Source organism: Phalacrocorax carbo, chromosome 7 (genome assembly GCF_963921805.1).
Source record: "Phalacrocorax carbo chromosome 7, bPhaCar2.1, whole genome shotgun sequence".
Classification (NCBI taxonomy): Eukaryota; Metazoa; Chordata; class Aves; order Suliformes; family Phalacrocoracidae; genus Phalacrocorax; species Phalacrocorax carbo.
Window position 1 is genome coordinate 25598183 of NC_087519.1, and position 24495 is coordinate 25622677.

At 41.5% G+C, this 24495-nt stretch overlaps 1 protein-coding gene across 2 annotated transcripts in view; it reads left to right on the forward strand.

Moving 5' to 3' along the window:
- Positions 1 to 24495, forward strand: part of PAK2 (p21 (RAC1) activated kinase 2) — a 45108-nt gene that overhangs the window by 16327 nt on the left and 4286 nt on the right. For both annotated transcript variants that reach the window (XM_064457084.1, XM_064457085.1), the window contains exons 2-14: positions 6426 to 6636; positions 12291 to 12391; positions 12900 to 13050; positions 13922 to 13953; positions 14280 to 14387; positions 15585 to 15717; positions 16373 to 16436; positions 17130 to 17178; positions 18907 to 19019; positions 19504 to 19621; positions 20901 to 21000; positions 23597 to 23793; positions 24348 to 24485. In XM_064457084.1, the coding sequence (XP_064313154.1) occupies positions 6450 to 6636; positions 12291 to 12391; positions 12900 to 13050; positions 13922 to 13953; positions 14280 to 14387; positions 15585 to 15717; positions 16373 to 16436; positions 17130 to 17178; positions 18907 to 19019; positions 19504 to 19621; positions 20901 to 21000; positions 23597 to 23793; positions 24348 to 24485 (1491 nt within the window). In that variant the 5' untranslated portion in view covers positions 6426 to 6449. The remainder of the gene's footprint in view (positions 1 to 6425; positions 6637 to 12290; positions 12392 to 12899; positions 13051 to 13921; positions 13954 to 14279; positions 14388 to 15584; positions 15718 to 16372; positions 16437 to 17129; positions 17179 to 18906; positions 19020 to 19503; positions 19622 to 20900; positions 21001 to 23596; positions 23794 to 24347; positions 24486 to 24495) is intronic.

Sequence of the window (24495 nt, forward strand, 5' to 3'; positions counted from 1 at the left end):
TGTCTACACTGTCTGTTTCATTTGACACACAACACCGTTTTCCTAACCCTGCTTGGGGCCTTGCAGTACTATGCTATAAGACTGGTGTGTATGCATGCGTAATGCATATTTAAAACTTAATCTGCTCAAGTCCAAGTGCTCCAGGAAAAATTTGACTGTGTTGCTATAGCAGATAGGAAAATGCTTGTCTTCAATTTAATTTTATTTCCCTTTAGTCATTCATAGGCAAGCTAAGGAAGTGTGATTTGGATGAGTGGACGGTGAGGTAGACAGAGAACCGGCTCAACAGCAGAACTCAGAGAGCCGTGATCAATGGGGCAGAGTCTGGATGGAGGCCTGTCACTAGCAGTGTTACCCAGCGGTCTGTGTGCTGGGCCCAGCCCTGTTCAATGTATTCATCAATGACCTGGACAAAGGGATAGAGTTTACCCTCAGCAAGTTCACTGATGATACCAAGCTGGGAGGAGTGGCTGATACACCAGAAGGCTGTGCTGCCATCCAACGAGATCTGGACAAGCTGGAGAGCTGGGCTGAGGGGAACCCCATGAAATTCAGTAAGAGCAAGTGCAAGGTCCTACACCTGGGGAGGAACAACCCCGTCCACTGGTACATGCTGGGGGCTACCTGCTGGAAAGCGGCTCTTTTGAGAAGGACCTGGGAGTGCTGGTGGACAAGAAGTTGACTGCAAGCCAGCAATGTGCCCTTGTGGCCAGGAAGGTCACAAGGCTTTTTATGCATCCTGGGGTGCATAAAAAGCAGTGTGGCCAGCAGGTCGATGGAGGTTATCCTCCCCCTCTACTCTGCCCTAGTGAGACCACATTGGGAGTGCTGTGTCCAGTTCTGGGCCCCCCAGTTTAAGAAGGACAGGGAACTGCTTGAGCAAGCCCAGCAGAGAGCTACCAAGGTGATCAGGGGACTGGAGCATCTCCCTTGTAAGGAAAGGCTGAGACACCTGGGTTTGTCCAGCCTGGAGAAGACTGAGGGGGATCTTATCAGTGCTTACAAATATCTGAAGGGTGGGTGTCAAGAGGATGGAGCCAGACTCTTTTCAGTGGTGCCCAATGACAGGACAAGGGGCAATGGGCACAAGCACACAGGAAGTTCCACTTAAACATGAGAAAAAACTTCTTTACTGTGAGGGTGACAGAGCAGTGGAAGAGGCTGCCCAGAGAGCTTGTGGAGTCTCCTTCCCTGGAGACATTCAAAACTCACCTGGATGTGGTCCTGTGCCTCCTGCTCTAGGTGTACCTGCTCAAGCATGGGGATTGAACAGATGATCTCCAGAGGTCCCGTCCAACCTCTGTGATTCTGCGAACAAGTTTGAGAGGAAAAATGTTTGTCCTTTTCTATAAGTCAGAGGAGCTAAATAGCAGCCCTGTGGCAGAGAGGGACGTCTGTGGTGGAGCCTGCCGCCAAACGAGCAAACCTCTATAGCTGGGTGGGAGTGCGTGTCAGCCTTGATACTGTTCATGATGGAGGCTGAGGGAGCCAGGGGCGGCACATGAGCTGTATGTAGGAAGTTCTTCAGGAAGCAGCCCCGTTTTATGCTCCCACAAGGGGGAATTGAGAGGGGAAAAAAAACACCCCCAAAAACCAAGTGAAAGCCAGAGCATTCAGACTAATGTGCTGCAGCAATGTGTATTCATCAGCTTTCTGAAAACACTGCCCAATTTTTACTTTGCTCTCCAGCTTTTACTCACTGTCAGGGTTATGTTTCTGGGTGTTCTCCTGCCAGTGGCCACAACAGGAACTGCTGTCTCTCTTCCATGACCTGGGTATGCTGTAGGGCATTGGGCCCTTTTCTTCTCCAAGAGGAAGAAAGCTACTGAGCAGCAGAACTGATTCCCAGATCATCATTGTAAAAATGAAACTCTGAGCACATGTGCAAATCGGTCACTGCAGGTCTCCTTAGGGGCTGGGAGGAAGAGGGTGGGTTGAGCTACCCAAGGAGCTTCCCTGTCCTTTTCTTGCCCAGCCTCACTGGGCAAAGGTGGAAAGGAAAGAGTTGCACTTCTGAGGAACCTGGCTTCAGGTCTCCCGCTGTTAGTGGTGAGTGATTTTAGGGCAGCGCAGACCGTGGCTGGCCGCTTGCTGCTGGCTCTGCACCAGAGGAGAGAGCGCATTTGCTCTTCAGTTGCTGCAGTTCACGTTACGATGGTGTCTAAGGCTGCCAAGCATGAAATGAGTACTGCCATTTTTGCTGCCCTAGTGCAGGTCAACAAACTTCTGTCAAAAGGTGGGGACAGCTATTGGGAGTAGTGTCTCTGTATACTGGAGATAAGGACTGATAATCGGAGCCTTGTGGTCACCAGCGCTGGTACCTGTGAATATGTTTTGTGGAGTAAGCACCAGAACTGTTGGGAGAAAAGCTTTTAGCATTTTTGGAGTCTTTTTTTTGTGAGTATAGCGGGTTGTAGCACTGTCCTGTGGTGGGAATGAATCTGTCTGAAGTCTGTAGTTAAGTATTGTTTGCAGCTTCAGAGCTTGTCTCTGGTTCATTCCATTGCTTTCTATTTATCGTAATTAAATGTAGCACAACTAGTGATTGTGGGGGAGTTGCCAATGTGCTCGAATATGTTGTTATTATTACTGGTATTATCTTCACTGGCAAAGATAGAAGTGAATCCTACTCCCCTGATTATGTCCTCTTCCATATATTACCTTTGTTTCTTCTGTCATTTTTTTCCAGATTTAGCGTACTTTTATGAGGTTGCTCAAACTAAGCTTAACCATTTTAGTAAATGTCTTTCAACCAAGCTTAAAAAACCCGCCACCATTAATTGCGTTGTCTGATTCTGTCAGAGGCACATGAACCTGACATCCCCTTTGCCAGTATACAGATTCCTGGCAGGCACTGGAAAAATGAAAATTCCCCTGGTCCTTGCAACTCCCTGTACCAAGCCATGATTCAGCAATGCAGCCATGTGTGTGATACTGCAAGAGTGATTACGTCTAGCTGCTGTGAAATGAATAGGCTCCTTTTTCTCTTTAGGGGAGTGAGAGCAGAAGAGGAGCTTCAGGGTGTATTTGCACTCCTCTTCCCGCCCCCCCCCACCCCCTCCTCCAGTCATTGCCCGTAACGCCAAACCTCTGCAGCAATTTCAAAAGTAATTCCTGACGCTGTGGAAGCTTTCCCTGCATAATTAAGTCAAGGGTAAGGATAAAGGAGAGGGGAACCGCTCTTTTCTTCTGCACTCAGCTGCCAGAAAGAGCTTATCTGTTTGCATTTGCACCTTAACAAAACGATTTTTATTTTTTAACTTCTGATGATGACTGAAGAATCAGACTTCTGTTTCCTGAAGCAATCTGCTGTGAGTGGAGCTGTTGTAATTTCTTTAAGCTATGAATTCAAAGCTGTTGTGCATTGAGATGGTCCTTTCTGAAAAATAGTTTTGGATCTAGCATTTTATTTTAATAACAATATTTGGAACAGCTGCCCAGATATTACACTACTTTGTTTTAAAATAAATCACATTGCTTAAGTTTTTTCTAAAAGCTGAGGTTTACTAAACCCCAGATTTAATAAGCTTGAAGGATTTTGTTTAACTGCAAATTATGGAGCCAGTCCCTCAGGTGGGAAGCCAATGTCCGAGCTCTTCTTGGCACTCCAGTCTGCTCTGCCAGCCCCACAGCTTGTCGTCTTCCTGTAGGGCTCTTGGACTCCACTTGGAGCAAGGTCAAGGATGTTTCTGAACATTTTGAACATGAAACACTGATCAGAACTGCAGCTGTGAGGGTTCTGCACACACGCTGTTATGCCAGTTTCTTGAAGCACCTGACTTTCTTGTGGAATAGATGAGTTTTGGATTTCCATATGCATGCTTCCAACTTGTTGCTTAACCATTTCTTCTCTTGAGCACGCGAGGTCCTAAGGAATAATTTGTTTCGAATCAGGAAGCTGTAATACTGAGTATGCGATCAGCCGACTTGTGCTGCTTGTGTCACTGAAAAGTAAGAGTTTTTACTATAGTGAGACATTTATTTTAAAAATATGCAAACACAAGTGCAGTAAATGTTTAAGTTTGCAACCTGAATACCACATTATAGCATTGTTAATTCAGTGGCTGGGCTCTCCAAGGGAGTGTGTGGGGAATTAGTATGGGCTTGGAGGGCCAAGTCTGTTCTTGTCCAGTTTCAGATGCAGGTTAGTTGTTTATCCTTACATCCTGCTCTTGCTAATGTCAGGCAGCTCAAAGAACTGCACAGATGGAGGAAATAATAGGGTTTACTTTAGAAAAATAGAAAAGGCTATTTGTGATGTTGCTTTCTTCACCTAGTGTATCATTTTGGTGTTAAAGTTTTGTGATATGCATCTTTATCTGTTATGATTTATTTAGCCGTCTGATTGTATTTCCTTGTTCAAAGGGAGGAGTGCTTTCTTTTAAATGTCTATTTCCATTTGGATAGCTAAGGACCCTATATCCTAGTCTTTTCTGAGATTTGATTAGCATAAGGGAAGAGGATTATGCTCTGCAATCACTTGAAGCCCAACTTCAGTAGGAGTCTCAAATACCATATATCTGATTTTGGTGGTTCAGATCAGAAATTTTTACATCTCAAATTGGTGGCATGCACTTTGTGCAAATACTATGTATTGTTAGGAAAATTATTGGAATTTAAATCCCTATGGGTAGGCTGCTCAGACCTGCTGTTAGATTGCAGAGTTCTTAATTTTTTCCCCCATATTGCAGTTTAGGTACTGGAAAATATAGAAGATCCTGCAGATAACTTGCAACATCTGAAAGAGCAATCAGTAAGTGAATTTAGATACTGTTGGAAGATAGGAATCTCAGTCTGATTCACAACTTCATCCCTGCAGACATGTTCAAGTCTTGCAGGTCTATTTATCACTCCATCATCAGGCAAAGGGCTCGAAGGCAGGTTTGTTTAGGTGGGTGTTGCACAGCTTTGAATGCTGTTCCCCAGCAGTATCTGAGGAGATGGGGCAACCAGCACATGTCCAGTCTTTACTTGCACTGCCAGAACTCTGCTTTGTTCTGCTTGTGCCTCGGAAGGTATCTGTACAGAAATTATACGCTTTCATGGGCATTTATGGTGATAATTTATTTTAATCTCTGTTGAGCGTTGTGACATAAAACAGTATGCTCTTGTGCTGCATGAATTCAGGCTGCTAGCCTGCTTTGTTTTTCTTCATTGGGATCTGGCAGCATTCACCCAGTGCAATGGTAGGGAATGGCAGTCCACCCATTTTTAGTTCTTCTGCTAAGACCATGTTGTGGAAGATGTGTGCGTTGTGCCAAGATATTGTATAGCACAATATTTATATCTTGGAAATAAGGTGTGATGATTGAGAGTGGGTTGCACTGTCTTATCCTGATGTTTTGGAATGGCACTGATGATAATTGCTCCAGTGGTGTGGCTGGGATTGAGTTGTGCTTTGGGACTAATACGGGCAGCTGATAGACACCAGTAGGCCATTCATTTCCCAGACTGTCATGAGAGGAGAAGGTCAACATGGAGGAGATGTGTTGGCTCTTGTTCCAAAGAGGTAGCTCATCATTTGAGCATATAGAGGAATGAAGGGCATATTTGTTATTCAGCTGTCATTGTGAAGTAATTTCTATAAACCTTTCTTTGTGCTATTTACTCTGTAGCAGAGAGGCTGCCTGTTTTTTGGTGATCAAAGTAAAACCTCCAGGATGTTATGGGTTATCATGCTGTGTTTTTAGCTTTAGTAGCTATTTGTTCCTGATCTCATTCATGTTTTTGTTGAGGACTCAACGAGGATTGTGGTGGTAGTATATATTCTATTCACAAGTGGAGAAAGTGTAGCACAAAGTGCTGAAGCAATGCAAGTCCTCATTCAGAAGTAGAATGTATCCAGTGGATCTTAGTCCCATGTTCTTTAAAGTAGGCTCTGTAATTTGGGTAGATATATTCTTAATATAACTTAATGTGGACAGCGTGCTGAATTACGACTTTGAAACATAAGCTGGTCTTTTCTCCCCAAGACCTTGTCTGATAAGTGACAAGAAAGAAAGCATCTAAGACTTTTAAAGGTGCATGAAAAGAACATGAAGCATTTTGGGCTAGAGGTATCCCTAAAAGAAGTTGTACTTATGCACTTATGTGTACTGTCCTTTTCACATACACAGTGTTTGTGCGAACAGAGAGTGAACCAGATGTGGGAATCAGTCCACATTATAACTGACTGTTCTTTTTGACTGAATTATTTTTATCACTAGAAAACTTTGTCATTCCATCCCACAAATGCTGCTGCTGGCACAAATGAATGTGCGGCCCAGAAGCAGGAGTGAGGAAGGGATCACTTCCTTTGGAGGAGACATCAGTGTCTGCCAGTGCAGTGCTTGCTGCGTTCCTTTCTGTGTTGGCCAACAGAAGGAATGCCTCATATATGTATTCTATACTGTCTTCCTATCTTAAAACAAATATTTCTATTTCAGTGCTTTCACTAGCTATTGAGAACGATGTCTGACAACGGTGAACTAGAAGACAAGCCACCAGCTCCTCCCGTCCGGATGAGCAGTACCATCTTCAGTTCAGGGGGCAAAGACCAGTTGTCTACCAACCACAGTTTGAAACCCCTTCCCTCTGTACCAGAAGAGAGAAAACCTAGGAATAAAATCATCTCCATATTCTCTAGTACTGAAAAAGGTAAGATGCCTCTGTTTGCCAAGGTTACTACTTTTATTCCTTTACTTTTGTAAGTCTTGGTAGTGCTTTAGGCATTTAAGTTCATCCTGTCCGAATGTAGGAGATTAGAGGAAGTGTTGAAAACTGGGTAGGTATGTGTGTTTAATGAGCTGAGATGTTCTGTTTGCACTGGGATGTTTGAGGATGAAATGCTAAGTAAGGAAAATTAAATAGCTCACTGAGGTAAACCACCAGCTATTGCTTCTGATGTTTGCTGCCCTGTTTAAAGCAATGCATTTCCAAACAACCCTAATAAATGTTTGTGATTCCTGGGTATCATATTACCATTTTGCTATGGTAAATGCAGAATTCTATTTTAAACTGAGCATCCAGCTGTTTTTGAATTTATTTCATGTTGATGACCATTTATGTGGTACTTTGAGGAGGAAAAAAAAAGGTAGCAAAGAAATAGTGGGGAAGGTGCAGTGTGCATGAAGGAGAACTGAGAAAAATAAAGTCCTTCTGTTTGTATAACTGCACTGTTAAGATTAATTACTAGTGGGGGGAAAATTTGGATTGCTGTAAACAAGGGTTGTTTCTGAGAAAAAATTGCTGTAACGAGACTAGGCTGTATTTGTGCTTTGTTTCTGTCCTCTTTTCTTTATGATGAATGTATGTACAGCACTGGAGCCCTGATCCTGGTTCTCCAGGATGTCTGTATCCATGTACAACAAAACAGTGCATAGATAGAAATGTCTTCTAACATCTGGTATGGTAAAATTGCACAGGGGCTTATAGGCCTGACCTGACACTGCTATGCATCTTATTAAAACTCCACCAGTTAGCATTTTTGTGATTAATATTAAGATGCACAAGGGGAAGAAGACCCTGCTGCTCTTCATGTCTTCTAGTTCTGCTCTTGGCTTCCTGCACCTCATTGCTGGTGTGCTGGGCAGGACTGGTTCAGTCATGCTGACACAGGTTTGACTGTTTCAAGAGACTTTGCTCCTCCAGTTATTTATTCTCTTGGCTAAGTATTTTCCCCAGGGCTGGTTTTTACTCTTGCTCAGCTGTGTGAGCAGTCCCTCTGCAGCCATGCCTTGCCCTGGAGACAAACGCTAGAGGCAGGCTTCCCTGTATTCGGAAGATTTGGCTTTCCATGATCTGGCAGAGTTTCTGCTCTGAGTGGTGGGGGTGTTCTCCTTTCCAGAGGATGGAAAGATTTGGCCAGTGTAGCTTTTGGAAGCAGAATAGTTATTTCACAAGGTCACTTATTGTGAAATAACTGTCTGTGGCTGGATTACAGCAAGAGAAGCGGTGGTCTTTTTTTTTCTGGTATGGTTAAGAGCCTTACGGAGTTAAGGAGAACATGAAAAGCTATTACAGGTTGGTGGCAGCAGACCAAGAGAGACTCCAGGCCTCTGAGTTTGGTGAAGGAGGTGAATTTAGGTGCTGTCATGCTGTCATGCAGGCATGCTAGTGCCACATGCCTGGAGTAGGTTCTAGCTTAGCCCTTCAATACTGCATGGAAGGAAATGCCTAGAAATTGTTGTGGTAAGCGCTGCAAGAAAACCTGGTGGAAGGATCAAACCCGTTCATCCCCAGACTAGGAGAACGGTTTAGGAGCTGGGATGGCACTTCTCATTATGCTGTTGTATTGATCGTTCATCAGAGCATTTGTGGCCCCTTTATAGACACGGATACAATGAAGTAGAACGTAAACCCCACACGAAGGAAGATTTTTTTTTTCCTTGCTCTGAATTAGTAATACTGTGTAAGACTTGCTTGTGTTGTGAAACGAGTCATGAATGCAAGTGGCTGCAGTGCAGCTGGAGAGCTTTGTGACATTTTATAGTGTCTTTACTTCTCCTTGGACGTTTCCTCTTTCCATCTTGACAGCGGGTTTGTTCGTTGCTGAAATGGCTGGGGAGGTGGTTAAAGACCTGTCTAAAGTTATATTGGCTTATCTGAAATTGCTTTGGAGTCCCGTTGCTTAAGCATATTCAGACTGCTCTGTAAACACTGACGTGTACCAAATTTGTGGAAATTAATCTGCATACTTGTTTAGCATGTTTCTGTATATCTACTGATATCTAGTGATGCAAACTAAAAAATGGGAGAAATAATTTCTGCTGAGAAAAGTACATTTTAGAGAAAACAGTGTCAGTTTATTTTTTTTCTAGATGTTAAAAAGTATTTAAAGTAATGTCCTTCCAAAAAAAAGCCGAAGGCTTCACTGCATGGCAAGATAATGTGGTTAGGAAAATGGCAATTGAATTATCTAGCTTAAAGAAACTATCTTAAAGTTCTCTCCCTCTTTTTTTTTTAATTTGGAAAAAAACTTGTCGATTGGTTGACCTGCAGCAAGGATAATGTAAACATCCAATTTGGTCCTCAAGACTGCAAAACTGGCTGCCAAATGTAAGCAGAATATTAAATGGACACAGTGACTTTCTGGCACTAAAACAATAGTGAGATGTTAGTTGTTTTATTCATTAGCATGGATAAGGCACACCCTTACCAGAAATACCGTTTAAAGATATAGATAGATATATAATTCTGCTGCTGGGAAGCTTTACAGAAATATTAACTTCCTGCTTGGAAGGATGTATTGGGACTATATGCAAAATAGTCTGTCAATCGGGTTAGAAATTTTTTCATGAAGTAAAATTTCTCCAGCCAGTGCAAAAGTTAACAAATTATTGCAAAATTCTCCTTTTCAGAAAATGAAGGGATGCCTTACCAGGAGATGTTCAAGGCTAGTGTGAATAGGCTTGCTCCTAGATAACATTGTTTGGCTTTGTTCTGCAGATCTCTGGCTGTATGATTTTGCAAGGTCACTCCTGGCCAACTTCATCACATCTGTTGCCACAGCTCTGCCCCCTTCCTGGCTCCTCTCTCGGGAGGTTTCTCTAGCTTAGGAGATAGCTTTGGGGAGGTGATGTGCTTTGGGGTGCTCACTGCAGAGGAAGAGGTTTAGCAAATGCAGAGTTTCTGCCCCAAGCCTAAGCTAGTTCTGTGCTGAAATAATCAGATTTTGAAGGGATTGTTCAATGACCTAGTCACGGAGGTTTTTTCCCCCATAGTTCTGCTGTTTAGGATAAATGAAGTGATAGTCATCTTTTTACTGGAGTACTTAATTGCCATGAATTTCCTTGGCTAGACTTCTTCTGAAATCAAATGAACTTGCGTGTGATTTTGCAAAGCTTTAAAACAGTCCCCTAAAACAAGAAATGTTTGTCTTTGAGTAGAGCTTATTAAAGGATAGGCTGTGGGGCATCGCCCAGGACCTGGGCTCATGCATGTGACATGCACAGGGCAGATTTCAGTGTGGTTTCAGCTGCATTTCAGTAACTCAAAGTGTACCACCTGGAGTCATCTACCTATTATGACCAGGCTGTTGAGAAACATCTGTGTTTCTTGCTTTGTGTATGGAGGTTGGCTGGAGCACACCACAGGCTTGCATGCTGGTGGGGAGCAAGGGATGTTTGAGGCTGGGTTTGCGATGCAGGAGGGTGTGGCTTCATTAGGGGAAGAGATGAGCCCAACTATATGAGGCACTTTCTTAATCAGATAGAAGGATTCAGAGAATTGGTCTCAAGGACCTGTGTCTTCCCCTTCCCAGGAACAGGGGGACTGTGTGCTGCTGTCTCTGCAGGGCCAAGAGACCACGTCTTAGATTCACTCACAGTTTAAAACAAGTGTTGCCCTTTATTAAAGGGATTCCTATTTAAATACAGAACTGTGTTGCAAACATAATCAGAGGTTGAAAAGCAGTGTGGCCCCACAGTGGCCGTGTTTGCAGAGCCTCGAGTATGTCCTGCCAACACATGACTCATGGGACTTGCTTCTTGACTGAAGCTCGCTGCTTGTGTTTGTTTGAAGTGCTGCTCTGATCTGCTGTTCCTGTGGGCAGAGGAGTGATTTTTAGTCTCCTTGCCTAGCCAACTGAGATGCGTGTATTTTTGGAAGGAGTGAGTTTATTTGCGCAGCCCATGCTGGAGGATTTGAGCACCAGCTCCTGTTCCCTAGATGTCAAGTGCTGGGGAGCAGGAACCTTCCTGAGGAATATAGCTTCCCGCCCCACCTTACCTTCACATAAACAACTGCAAGAGATTGGGAAGAAACAGTACTTTCCTTAAAGGTTTTAACATAAGCAAGTTTCTCCTGTACTGTGACTGAACGATGTTAATGAGAATACTTGACAGTTGGTTTTCTTTTTGGCTCTGACCTGTGCAGCCATATTAAATATATCCTGTTTATAATAGCTGTGTCTTTCCACTGCATTGTTCAGCTGGAGGCAGCCCACATGGCTTTTCGTTTGTAAGTATTGTCCTCAGCTCCCCGTCCTTCCTCTCCTGCCAGTGTGAGGGGATTTCAGAAGGGTTCGCTGGGTCTCAGTAGCATGATCTATGCTTGCCCATGCTCAGTAACTTTTTACTATGTAGTAATAAAGAGGGTGCTGTTTTAGCTGCTCTTTTTCTGTATTGAAACTACGCAACTTCTTATTTTTAAGGAGGATTTAAAAACAAAGCGAAAAAAACTTTTTTTTTTTTAAATACAAATGTAAAATGGTAATCAAGTTAGATTGCAAAATGGTGTGCTGCTTTCCTTTGTGGTTATGAGCCCTATAGCATTGTTGTTGGCTTCGTGCATGCTAAAATAAATGCAGCTGATTCAGCTATATGCTCTGCGAGCCTAGAGGCATTCCCAGGATTACACGTGCAGTTTTCTTGGTATCAGGTCAGGCATGCTCTACAGCTCACTGTAGCTGTAGAGCAGAGGGCTGTGACATGAGGCCTTGAGCATCATCTTTCTGATGGAGAGGAAACAGCAAGTGCACTCCTCTGCTCTGGCAGGGAAAGAAAGCAGGGCTTGGGCTTTTTTGGAAGAACAAGAAAACAGGTTCTTCAAACCTTCCAACTTAACTCCAAACCTCTTCTTAGTAAAGGGAACAGAAAGGTATATTTTATATTTAGAGTTAACTATGAATTGTCTTCCTTTTTATTTTCTCTTTGTCAGAAGAAATAAAAAGCCAAAAAACCCAAGCCCCAGGCATTATAAAATATCTTATGAATTTAATAGAATCTAGGTTAGATTGTGCACATGGTCCGTCTCATTATCTGTTCCTGCTTCTGGTACTTATTATGCTTGTGGGTTGGGTTTCTTTTTCCCTCTTTTAATTTAAATTAGGTAATTGCTCTGGGGCTATAAACACTTATCTTCATCACAGGAAGTCCTAGTTTGCATTAATTACCTTGAATTGAAGCAGTGAGGCAAGAGAGTTTTAACTGTCTTTAGGGTGAACTTGAGGTTGAACTGAAGTTGTCTTCAGTGTTGTTCTTAATCCATATTAAAATGTCCTTTTTTGCATAGTGAACATTCATATGTTTAGATTTCATATGCCCAACAGAACTCCTTGCATTCTGGTGCTCTTATTTGCTGGCTACCATAGTGCAAATGATCTGAATGGAACAAGTTGTTGATTCTTACATGAAGTCTATTCCAACCTGAAAATATTAAATCACTGTGCTGCATATGTGAACACCTCCATCCAGTAAACAGAACAATGGTTACATTCATCCTAACTGTTGTAATGCTTGGATTGATGATATTAAATGGAGACAGTAGGACTTTAAATCTTTGCTCATTAGATCTTTGAATGTCTTTTTCAGGAAGCAAGAAGAAGGAAAAGGAAAGGCCAGAAATCTCCCCACCATCAGATTTTGAGCATACCATTCATGTTGGCTTTGATGCTGTTACTGGAGAGTTCACTGTAAGTATACCTGCCTTGGAATTGCTCGGAAAACAGCTGTGGGTCAGTGCTGTTGTGAAGCCATAGTGGTGTTTAAAGTGCAAGTTGTTTTGGTTTTTTTTGTCAAAGAAGTAGTTTTACTGTGTATTTGTACAGCATGCAGAGTAATGAGATTGTGACCTGTTAGTACTTCTGCAGCTTAAGTGTCAGATGTGATTTTTGTGTCACCTGGGACAGCCTTCTCTGAGAAACCCTCTTCAGTTTACTTTCGTTAGTAATTAACACTGGTTCTGTTGAGTGCTTTTGTATTCCTGTTCCTCACATCTGGCTTAATACACCTGAAAGAGGTGGTGGCATGTTGGTACAGTGATTTGTGTTTTCACCTATGGACATATTAAAAGCCCGTCCTGCTGGTTCATGTGTTTAAGGCTGCGTGTGTTCTGTTTTTTACAGAGAAATGAAATTTGTTCTGTTTTTAAAAACCTCTTTAAAATACTAGAAGGATGCTTGAAATAGCTTATTTTTTCAGGGAATGCCAGAGCAATGGGCTCGGTTGCTTCAGACCTCAAATATCACAAAGCTAGAACAGAAGAAAAACCCCCAGGCGGTACTAGACGTGCTGAAATTCTATGACTCCAAAGACACAGCAAAACAGAAGTATCTGAGTTTTTCTGCTCCAGGTGAGATCCGAGTGTGTGTAAGACATATGGAAGAGGAGTTGTGTATTTGGAACACAGTCTTACTCTCTTTCAGAATAGTAAATCAGATTCAAATGCTGAAAGGGCAAGCTACTTTTCAATGAGGATTTAAAACTTAGTGGCAACTGACGTTGTCCAGTTTATTTCCTGTTTTAAGTGGAGGGGGGAAGAAATGGATTATTCAAAATAGCAGCCAAAATTAAATTTAATGTGCTGTGTTTATGAAGCTGGGGCTCTAAGACTGTGATTAACTGGTTTCATGCTGGAGACCTTGCTCCTCCTGTCTTTGGCCGAAACAGCTATCTGTGAACTTGATCTCACCATGTGGTGGCATCAAAGATGCAAAATAAGTTGTGGTTCCTAGATTGGGAGCTATGCGGGGAGGCTGAGAGAATGACTGTCCTACAAACAGGTGCCATTTTACCTAGTTTTCTTCCAAGTTTTTTCTGAAAATAGCTTGGTAATAAGGCTTTGTAATACTCTCATCCTTGATTCAAGATAACGCTAAGGGAACAGAAATACTCATTTGATCCTGATTTCACATCTCAGTAAGACAGAACACAAGTGTGACAAGCAGTGCTCAATTTGGAAAACTATGTGGGGTACTCAAGTGAGGTGAAAAGCAAGTTGGGAAATGAGTGGGTTTGCCTACCCTTAGGGGAGGATTTTAGAAACTCACAGCTTCCTTCTGCGTGGCTTTACGGTACAACACTGGTTTCTCTCATTTGTGACCATGGCATCTTGCTTTCTGAGAGATGAAAAAAATCTCCCAAGATGTGTTCTTTACTCTGTAAAGTTCACTTTTTATTATTTTTCTGATGGCTTTATGTATTCTGCTATTTGTCCTATTTAGAAAAAGATGGTTTCCCTTCAGGAACACCAACGGTGAGTGTGTTTACTATTCTTTGTATGTTCTTAGGTGCATACAAGTTCAGGTCTTCTGTATTTTTTTTATATACTGAATCTTGCAGTATAAAACAAAATGAGAATTTTTTGTGGAATAAAGACATAAATCGGGGGGCCAACCGAGCATATATTTCATTGGAGCAATAGTATTTGAGTCTTGTAATAAAATGTAGTAGGGCACGTAAACCACTCAACCTATCCTTTCCTTTTGACATAAGTAAGAATTCTTTTATCTTCATGTGGGGAAAAAGAAAGAAGAAAGTCTGAGACAATTTTGTTTGTTTTAAACTTTGGTAAAAATGTAGACCAATGCCAAAGGTTCAGAACCATCAACAGCTGTTGCAGATGATGATGAGGATGATGAAGAAGCTCCTCCTCCTGTTATTGCTCCACGGCCAGATCACACAAAATCGGTGAGCAGCTGTAAAATTTACAGCACAGAACTGCATTTCTCAGTATTTTTCTGCTTCTGTTTTCCAGCAAAGTCTTATATTTGTGAAACGAGGTGTTGTAAGTTTTTAGGGAAAAGTTCTGGTTTTTATCTTAATTTGTGAAGAAAATGCCTAATCTCTGGGTATCAGTTGGATCAGAAATCCTGAAGTTAATGATGATTTCTTTGTCAGCTCGTGTTGAAGGTATCCAGTTATGCTTATCCTTCAACCCAGCATATGAGGAGGCGGCTTTTTAGTCCTAAAAAACTTATAGCTAGTTCCTGTAACTTTGCACAGTACAGGAATACAAGTATATTTGATTTGATTTGATTGCAGTGTGATAGCCTCACCAAATATACTACCTAAACCCAAAACAATTCAAATTTAAGATTTGAAAGCTTATTTCTCACACAAAGTCATCAACATTACATGGAAAGTTAAATGCTTAAGAAGGTGTTCATTAAGTTTTAGTGTAGTTGTCCTGAACTACACACTTTGTTAATAATTTCCCAGGAATCCCACTTATTCCAGCTCATTCGTTTGACTGTGGTAGACGTATATTTTGCTGCTCTGTTGCCCACTTATTCTCACTCCAGGAGTGCAAATGTGAATGGCATTTATTTGTCAAGTCATACTGCTTTATAATTGCCCACTCTAGGTATGTAGACAGGACTACAGTTTCATATTTCTAGAGCAGCTGCATATGTCTGTGAACAGCTCAGGAGGAAATGAAATAAAGCTCCAAGAAAATTCCATAAACTGGGGGTAACTAGGAAATTTCTGAGAGTCTCGTGCTTCTTTTCATGGCAAAGCATGGATCTTTTTCCTTTAGATTGTAGTAGTACTTGATCTCACTATTAACAGTGATTTCTGTTCTGTTAACTAACATGGGTTATAAAGAATAAGGAGCTAGAAAATCCACAGAACATCTGTCTGTGGAAGTTTGGTTTAGTCTCCTAGCATCCACTCTGTTCAGGAGGTGACTGCGTCTGTCTTTCAGAGGTCAGTAAGGTTGCCAGCATTTTGACTTACTGGACTTAAATGTTTCTCAGTTCTAATTTCCACCTCCGATCTGTTATGTAAAATGATGCTTAGGGATCTTTGAAGGACTGTGATTGTTTTCAACTAGAGGTCAATGATTGCAAAGAAAATGCTCAGGTAAACGGTGTCTCTTAACAGATTTATACGCGGTCTGTAATTGACCCCATCCCTGCACCAGCCAGTGACACTTCTGTTGACAGTGCGACGAAATCAGGTGATAAGCAGAAAAAGAAGACCAAAATGTCAGATGAAGAGATCATGGAAAAACTACGTAGGTGTTTTTTATTTCAGATAAACAAAGGCTTTAGGACTGGGGGAGGAATATTAAGTTTCTGCCCTCATCCATATTTTTGTGTAAGGGTTATGTGAATATTGTGCTTGATTGGCTTTGTGTCAGACAGTAGCTGAGAGAGCTGCATTCAGAAGTTCTGCTGATTTTTATGTGCTTCAGAGCCCTGTTGGGTAAAAAATTGTGGAACAGGTTTTTTGGTTTGAAGTTCTGTTGTGTTCTGCATGTATAATACAACCATAATAAACCAAAACAGTTTCTGCTGTTGCTTGTTCCATAATTGTCTTGAAGAGAATTTTTCACCGTATTAAAGTTCCTGTGCTTAAGTTCAGAACTGACTAGTTCCTGGGCTAGGCTAAGCTAATGGATTTGTCATAACCTCATACTGGGTTTGCTACAGAGAAGACTATCATTAAATTGAAATACTAGGGGAAATAGCATGGTCTGTCTCATTAAGAGTATAGCCTAGTGTAATGATTGAAGTTGGGCCATTTGTGACTGGAACTGAATTAGGAAGCTTTGGCTGTTCATGTATCAGCCTTTACTGCTTGAGCTGACCCACTCTTGGAGGTATCTTGGCTGGGCCAGCCCTACTAAAGGGAGACAGCAGGACTGACTCTTTTAATGTTTTTTTTAGGCACTATTGTGAGCATAGGAGATCCCAAGAAAAAATACACCAGATATGAAAAAATTGGGCAGGGGTAAGTGTTCGCCCCAACTTTCCCAGTTGCCAGTATTAAAAGCAGTTTACTGATCTCTAGCTGATGTGATCGCATTTAATGCGAAAGTGTGGCTCTAACCTCTCTGGGTGCATCTAGTCCTCTCCTCTCCCGGTAAGATGCATTTATCCATTTTGTAATATGGCTGCTGAATAGCATGAGGGCATGTTGGAAGGCTTTCTGTGTGCTAAGTGAACAATACTGCCTTGACTAAGTTATTCTTGTAGAGGTTCTCTGAATCCTTCTGAGAAAAAAGTATATACAAGTTCTAGCTTTTCCAGCTTTGATTATATATATGCGTAACTCCTCCCGAATACTTTCCAAATAGGTCTCTGTGTTTGTGGGCCGGCTTCCCCTGGGGGAAAATGAGAAGTAATACCTACCACAGAAAGGGCTGACCAGCTTATCTGATCATAGGAAGCAGCACAAGCTCTGGGGGCTTAGGCATCCTGAATGCAAGAGGCATAGCTGGTGTCAGAAGAGAGCGTATTTGCAGTTAGTTGCATGTGAACTGACTGGTATCTATGATGCCGCTTACTTTTAATAGCCACCTTTCTGATAAAGCTCTTGCAACATCAAAAGCTGACACAATTTTGTTTTTGTGATTTGTCTGTTCATGTTTGTTACACAGAGAGGTGCAACTGGCTGTAATGTTTTTGTTTTTTTTCTTCACAGGGCTTCAGGTACAGTTTTCACAGCTATTGATGTGGCAACAGGGCAGGAGGTAAGATGTCTGTGTTCATAGAGATGAAAATACTTTTTCTGTATAAATGTTCTTCTATAAATGTAGGTGGTGGAAATGATTTGACTAGATTTCTTTGTGGCACCCATCTCTGCTATCACCTCTCAGAAGAATGTTTGTCATAGTTATTTGTAACAGTGTGTTCCTTTTTTCTGTAGTAATCAGATGATGAAAGCTAAAAACAGAGTTTTTTCTTTCCAGTGAAAAGCAGAGGGAGTGAGCTGTTCCAGAAATGGGTTTTGAAAACAGTTTATCCTTCAAGAGTTATGGGCAATGAAGTCCTGCATTTTCAGAAATAAAACTTTGTTTTGTCTTTGCACACTTGTTCTCTAGACCTGTCTCAGTAGGGGGGACTGATGCGCCTATTTGTATGGAAACAGTTTGCTCCTTATGATTCTTTGTTGTAGTTAGAATGCCTTCTCCACATCCTGCTCTTTGCTTTTACTCATTGGTGTCTCCAAACCCACTTGGTGAAATTGATGACATGAGCAATACTCTTTGCATGCCTGTCAGCCGGTGGTCAGCTTTGGTTCCCAGGACTAAAACTTTAGGAACTATTTGCTTCTTTTTAAATTCAGATTTCCTTCATTTTCCTTTAAATGTCCACAAGTAGCTGCTCCTTAAGTCACTGATAAGTAATTGCCCTTTCAACAGTAACCACATTTACCAGTACTGTAGTGGAGCACTACATCTTGATAAAATGCAAGCCTTTCATCATCTCAATATGTTGTCTCTTAATTTCCTTTCTACATACTGCAGTACTTCATGTCCTCTTACTGACTGCAGAGTAAATTTTATAGTCCAGTTCCTTTCTCAGACCTCTTCTGCCTCTTGTCAGGCAGGTGGGCTAACAGTTGATTGCTTGCAGTCTTCATACATGACACGAATGCAGTACTCTGGCTTCCTCAGTGCTCCACATTGGCTATATTTTAAGCAAGGGATTGGACTAGATGACCTCCTGAGGTCCCCTCCAGTCTTACTTATTTTGTGATTCTGTGCCACAAGTTCTCTTCTTTTAATTCCCTTGGTGATATGATAACGATCGGTTCTACAAGATTATATTGGTTCTTGTGTCTGGTTTTGGACTCATGGGTAGGTTATCTTATAAAACTCCAAATTGCCTCCTCAAAATGTTGTAGCTAACGTAACTGGGACAGTTATTCTCCATTTTAAAGTTTGGAATACTTGTCCTGGTCTGCTTATTTCCTGGACAAGTTAGGTCTTTATCTTCACTTCTCTCTCTGGGATAGTTCATTGGCTTAATTGCTTTGCAAGCAATTCCTTCTGCCTCCCAGCATTCCTTATACCCAAACACTACTTTGGTCAGAATATAGAAAACCAAATTGCCTTTGCTTACATTGGAAGGCTTATACTTTCTCTCTTAGTTGCTACACGATTCTCTTCTGTTTTAGGCCTGTTGATATGGTATTGAGCGAGTATCTTTTCCTTTGCTGCCTGTTCTGGCCTTTGTTATTGTTTGTGGACCTTAAGCTGCAAGAGGATGGTGTTGGCTATGGGTGCAAGTTGTATGCTCATCAAGTTGCATTCTTTTTAAGTTGTATGCTAACAAATAGCTTGCCAGCTGCAAGCTGTGCTAAACTCCTTGAATCCCGTTACAGAATTTCTTCTAACTTTTCACTGTATTAAGAATGACTGAAAGGTTTTGATACTCAGGTTTGAGTGATTGCTGTTTTATTTTGTCCTATTCAGGTTGCTATTAAACAGATAAACCTGCAGAAACAGCCCAAGAAGGAGTTGATCATTAATGAGATCTTGGTAATGAAGGAGCTAAAGAACCCCAACATAGTCAACTTCCTGGACAGGTAAATGCAGACAGCTGGCTGATTCCTTCATCCCCAAGGGTCTCAAGAGTTTATAACTTGATACACAGACCCAGACTTCCTGTACCTAAGGGTCTTATAAGCAAATGAGACTGTATTTAGATTGTCATCTAAAAAAAAAGTAATTTGTATTAGGGAATGGTATTGATGATTCAGTATGAAGGCTTCTTCTGTCATGAATGCAGTGCTACATGTAGTTGGGGATCAGTGGTGGACAAGAGCACAGCTGGATCAATGCTTCTGTTGTGCATGAGATAGGTAGGGTGTTATCCACCCCATTTAGGTAGTAAGCATGCAGCTTTTATTGCCAGCATTTACATTTCAGGGTAACTTCCAGATATTAACTTCCTTTATTATTTGTCTTGAAGTGCTTATGAATCATTTCATTGACCAGCCTTCATCAGTCATTTTTCAGTTCCTGGTCTCTTGATGGCAAATGGGCCTTCTTTTCATCTTCTGTTTGTAGTTACCTCGTGGGAGATGAATTGTTTGTGGTCATGGAGTATCTAGCTGGAGGCTCGCTGACAGATGTGGTCACAGAAACATGCATGGATGAAGCACAGATTGCTGCTGTTTGCAGAGAGGTGAGTATTATAGTTGATGCGTAGAGGAACGAAGGTGCGCTCTATTCCCCTAGGTTTTATAAGTACACTTAGGCTAGGACTAATTGCTGTTGGAGCCATTGGGTTAGGAATAATGAATGATACTGAGAGCAGAAATCAATATTACAATTGCAGAAGATTGTAGTTGGAATAGTTTTAAGATTGCAGCGAGAATTCAAGTGGAAGAGTTAAAAATAGCTTATCTCACAACTTACTGGTGGTTTCTGCCCTGAATCAGAGTGCCAGCATCCAGCTGAGCCTCGATTTATTACGGCAGAAGTAGTAATTGTATTATGGGCTGTGCAGGAGAAACTTAGGCTTTTAAAAGCCCCACTTGTCTACATCAACATGACATCAGCTTTTGATGACTCACTGAAAGGGAAGGGATGGAAAGCAAACTTGTACGTTAACATGTATGGACAGGTAATGGTTTCCAGAGAAACCAGAGCTGGAAGCAGAGAACTGAAAGTAACTTTTTACTGTAACAGTAATTAACTTTTCTGAGGAAAAAGTCTCTGATATCAAACTATTGTACTTCGTCAAAACTCTGATGCCCAGTATGTTGGATACGCTTCATTCTGCAAATCAGTGCCACTTTTTGCTAAAGCAAACGAAGATGCAAAAAACTCACTGGGCACTACATCCATGGCAAGTTGCAAAGGGTAAATGTTCTTCTTATATTAAAAGAGAAAAATCTTACAATGTTTTTGTCTTTTATTCTCAAATAGCTAAAGGAAATTTCATTACATTTTTAGGCAGAAACTTAGTGTGAAAGGTGTTAATCTAAACAACACAAAACCAGTATTACCGACTTTCATAATGAAGATGTTTTATAGCCTTTGCTGTTAGGAGAAGTTGCATGCATGTTGAGAATGAAGTCTCACTGATTTCTCTTGGTGAGAGTTCAGGCTAAAAAGCTCTCACTTAATCCTTTATGGTTCCTCTGTAGAATTTGTGGGATGTACCAAAGTTAATATCTGGGATGTTTGAGAGCATCTTGGGTGATGTCTGGGTCATAAGGAGTTTAATTTATGGGTTTGCTAAGATAGCAGAGAAACTCTGTGGTTAAATGATTTTTGTCGTCTTGAGATCTGGAGGCTATTGTTTAGCACAAGAGCTTCCTCTGCTGGTTATTTTAAATAATACCTGTTATATTTTGCACTCAGCACTGGCTGAGGGAGTAAACATTGCTTTTGAATTTGTGTTCACATACACAAATTGCGTTTCCGTATGCTGAATTCTTTTTTTTTTTTCTATCCAGTGCTTGCAAGCGCTCGAGTTCCTACATGCCAACCAGGTCATCCACAGAGACATTAAGAGTGACAATGTCCTGTTAGGAATGGATGGATCAGTTAAACTAAGTGAGTACCAGACAGTTGTTCTAATGTTCTGTTTTCCCTCTCCTAGTAAACTTTGGCTTGGAGAGTGTAAATTGATAGGAGAGTTGGCAAGGAAATCTGAGGTGAATTTTTATTGACTCTAAGTAATAGAAATTCATTCTGTGTTAAAACGTATAGTTTGCAGATAGCAGGTATTGAAATTCTAAGCACCCTAAGACTAAGGCTGTGAATGTGTTAGACCGGAAGGATGTTGAAGCAAACCTGTTGCCACATGAATACGTTGGTAAACATGAAGTAACTGGCACCATACAGTGAAGCAAAGATGCAAATGATTGCAAGAGAAAAGTTGCTGCTAACTGCAGTTGCTTTGTTAGTCTCTTCAGGTTGTCATGACTTGCTTTTAATGTTTTGCCCTTTTCATTTGAAGGCCGCTAACAAGAACACTGTACATTATTAACAGTTGATATTGCAGTCTAGCCTTGTGCTGCACCTGTACAGGGCCTCCTTTTCTTGGACTGAAAGTGTAACACACTTTCATTAATATAATCATGAAATGACAAAAGAAACTACTTGCTTTTCAGGCAATTGTTATGCATGCATGGACTTGCATACAGTAAGTCAGTTTCTGGTGTGTGTAAATGTGTGTGGCATTAAAAAAACGTGAAACAGCTCGAAGCTGTCAGGACTGTTGAGAGAGAGGTGCATTATCTGACTTCTTGGTATGTAGGAATGTGCAAAGAATAAAGTGACCAAAGAGTTACGGGATGGTGTTTTCACAGTTGGGTAGGAATTTGAAATGCCATGAAAATGTATCTTGGCAATATTCCTTAGTCTAGATGGTTGGCAGTCGTTGTTTATGGGATGGAGTGTGAAGAAAGATTATGAGCAACCTGATTTGCTTATCAGCATTGTTGGGTGCACTGCTTGCTTGCATAGGAGGTTTTATTTTTTTAAGGGTGTGATGTGTTTGTGCAAAACTGTCTGGATTCAGAGGGTGAATCTAAGTTACAGTAGAGGATGTGGCTGAGAAGAGTTAGCTAGAGAAGGCTCAAAAATGTAAAAGCTGTCAAAGTAAAGCAGAGTGGCAGATGGAGAGGGTCAGCAGCCTAGGTAAAGAAGCACCAGCCCCAGGAGACTGGGGGAAGATGAGAAGGAAGGAAAGGAGAAAACAGGAGTCAGCTGTAAAAATGTCCTATATGAAGGGGAGATATTGTAACCAATGCTGAGACTAGCTTTTCTTTGGCTATGTGGTTACAGAGCTTCTCACAGTTGTTTAGGGTGGAGGGTGGAAGAAATGGCATCTTCTTTTCAATCTCTTCCCCTTCTCTGGGGGAGTCTGGCTTCTGGGAGACTGGTGACAGGAGAAGTAGGAGATACTAGTCTGCCTGTCACCACTACCTACAGACTACTGGTTGGTGAAACTGGGTTCTGCATCTTGCCTGTCTTTTCTCTCCTTGCTAGTGGCATGGTGCTGAAGACCTCATTGGTAGATCAGGAGACACACTGTTTCTGCTTCTCTGGTGTGTTCATTAAAATGAGCTGTGCTCTGAGTTGACAGTGACATCTTGATAAAGGTCAAGAAGTGCTGGCAAGGAACTCGGTGACTCCTATAGGATTTTTTTTGTGTTTTTGTTTTGTTTTCTTTTAAGGCAGCATTTTTAGTCAGGGTGGGGGTAGTCAGTTCTTTGTTGAATTGTCCTCTTTGTACAACCTAGCACTCTCATGACTATGGCTCTTTTGTTAGCACTGCTTGGCATAAAAATTTCAAAATCAACTCGAAATTTTAAATTCTCTCTTTCTCTTTCTCTCTCTCTCTCAAACTTAGTGTCAATGATAAGGTAATATCTGTCTCCTGCCTTAACTGTGTTCTTATTGATGCTTTACATGCCTGGGAAGTGGGAGTGCTGCAGCTGGATAAAGTAACATGATGGAACATGCATTGCTGCTGCACCTGAAGGCTATAGGAATAGGTGACTTTTCTCGTTTTCTTGAGTGTGGTTGTTCTCTTCGGTAGTTATCTTGTGGAGAGGTTTGTTTGTCCAGGTTCCTTCCGCTGAGTGGGGTAGCACTTCACTTACCTGAAGCCTTGTTTCCATGTCTGTCAGCTGTAGTACCTGTATTTGATGGCCAAATTGCTGTGAAATGTTGAACTCAATAGCTGCACAAATAAAATCTGTTTAGCAGGGCAGAAGCCATGGTTTGTGGATTCATTTTTTTCTAGTTCAGGCCGTATAATATACCATGCACAGAACACTTGCCTTCTGCATTCTGCTTGATTACTTTTTTTGGCTGTTACCCATCTACGATTCTTGAAGAAAGGACTGGGCAAAATACTGTTGTTCTACAGGTAATACTTGTGTCCCTTTTCCAAAGGACAAAAAGCCTAATCTTCATTCCACGGAATTCTGCCCCGCTTAAACACGTTCAGGTTTTGCATCTATCTTGCACGTTGGATTTTGTAATATGCAGAATTGGGGGGGTGGGGAGGGAGGCACCCCCAAGCCCCTCCCAAGAGTAGAGGAGTAAAATATACGTGTAGTAATAGAGAAGTCTTTTTAGGAAGCTCACTTACTTGGGGTACACCAATTTAACTTTTTAAAATTCTGTTATCCTACAGCCGACTTTGGTTTCTGTGCTCAGATCACCCCAGAGCAGAGCAAGCGCAGCACTATGGTTGGAACTCCTTACTGGATGGCTCCTGAAGTGGTCACACGGAAAGCATATGGCCCTAAAGTGGATATCTGGTCTCTGGGCATCATGGCTATTGAGATGGTGGAAGGAGAACCCCCATACCTCAACGAAAACCCCCTGAGGGTAAGAAGCCCAGATGTGGCTAGAACTGTTTGCAGGTGTTAACCATATGAATGTTTTCAGTAATTGTTCATTAATAGTATCTACATTGAAAATAAAATGAAATTAAAAAACCAGCAAGCTTCAGCAGTGCAAGAAAATTCCTCTAGAAGGAAGGCAGCTGTATTGAATTTGCAGTCAGCCCTACCCTGAATTTTTCTGTTCAGACGTTGACTACCTGCTTGTAACTGAAACACTGGACTTTGAATTCAGTCTTCTGTGATAGTTTAGGGAAAGTAAATGCATCAGGTTATGAAAAATGAGGCTTGTGTCAGAGTCTGGTATTTTCTTTGCCAGGATAGGTATCTGTTACAAAAAGATTTTGAATGTTATTTTGCCACTGGCAAGAATAGGTCATGACTGCCTATAATTGTGGCATTTTTAGTTTTTCATCTCATCAGGAAGAGAAGTAGGCTGTAGAGCCCTTTCTCATCTAGACTAAGGGGTTGCTGTGAGGCAGGTCAGTTTGTCGTCTTTTAAAGATTTGGTTTGGTTATAAAATAGTCCTCATTTTACAGGCTTTATATTTGATAGCAACTAATGGCACACCAGAGCTGCAGAACCCTGAGAAACTGTCCCCAATATTCCGGGATTTCTTGAACCGATGTTTGGAGATGGATGTAGAGAAAAGAGGATCAGCCAAAGAATTGCTACAGGTAAGAATCA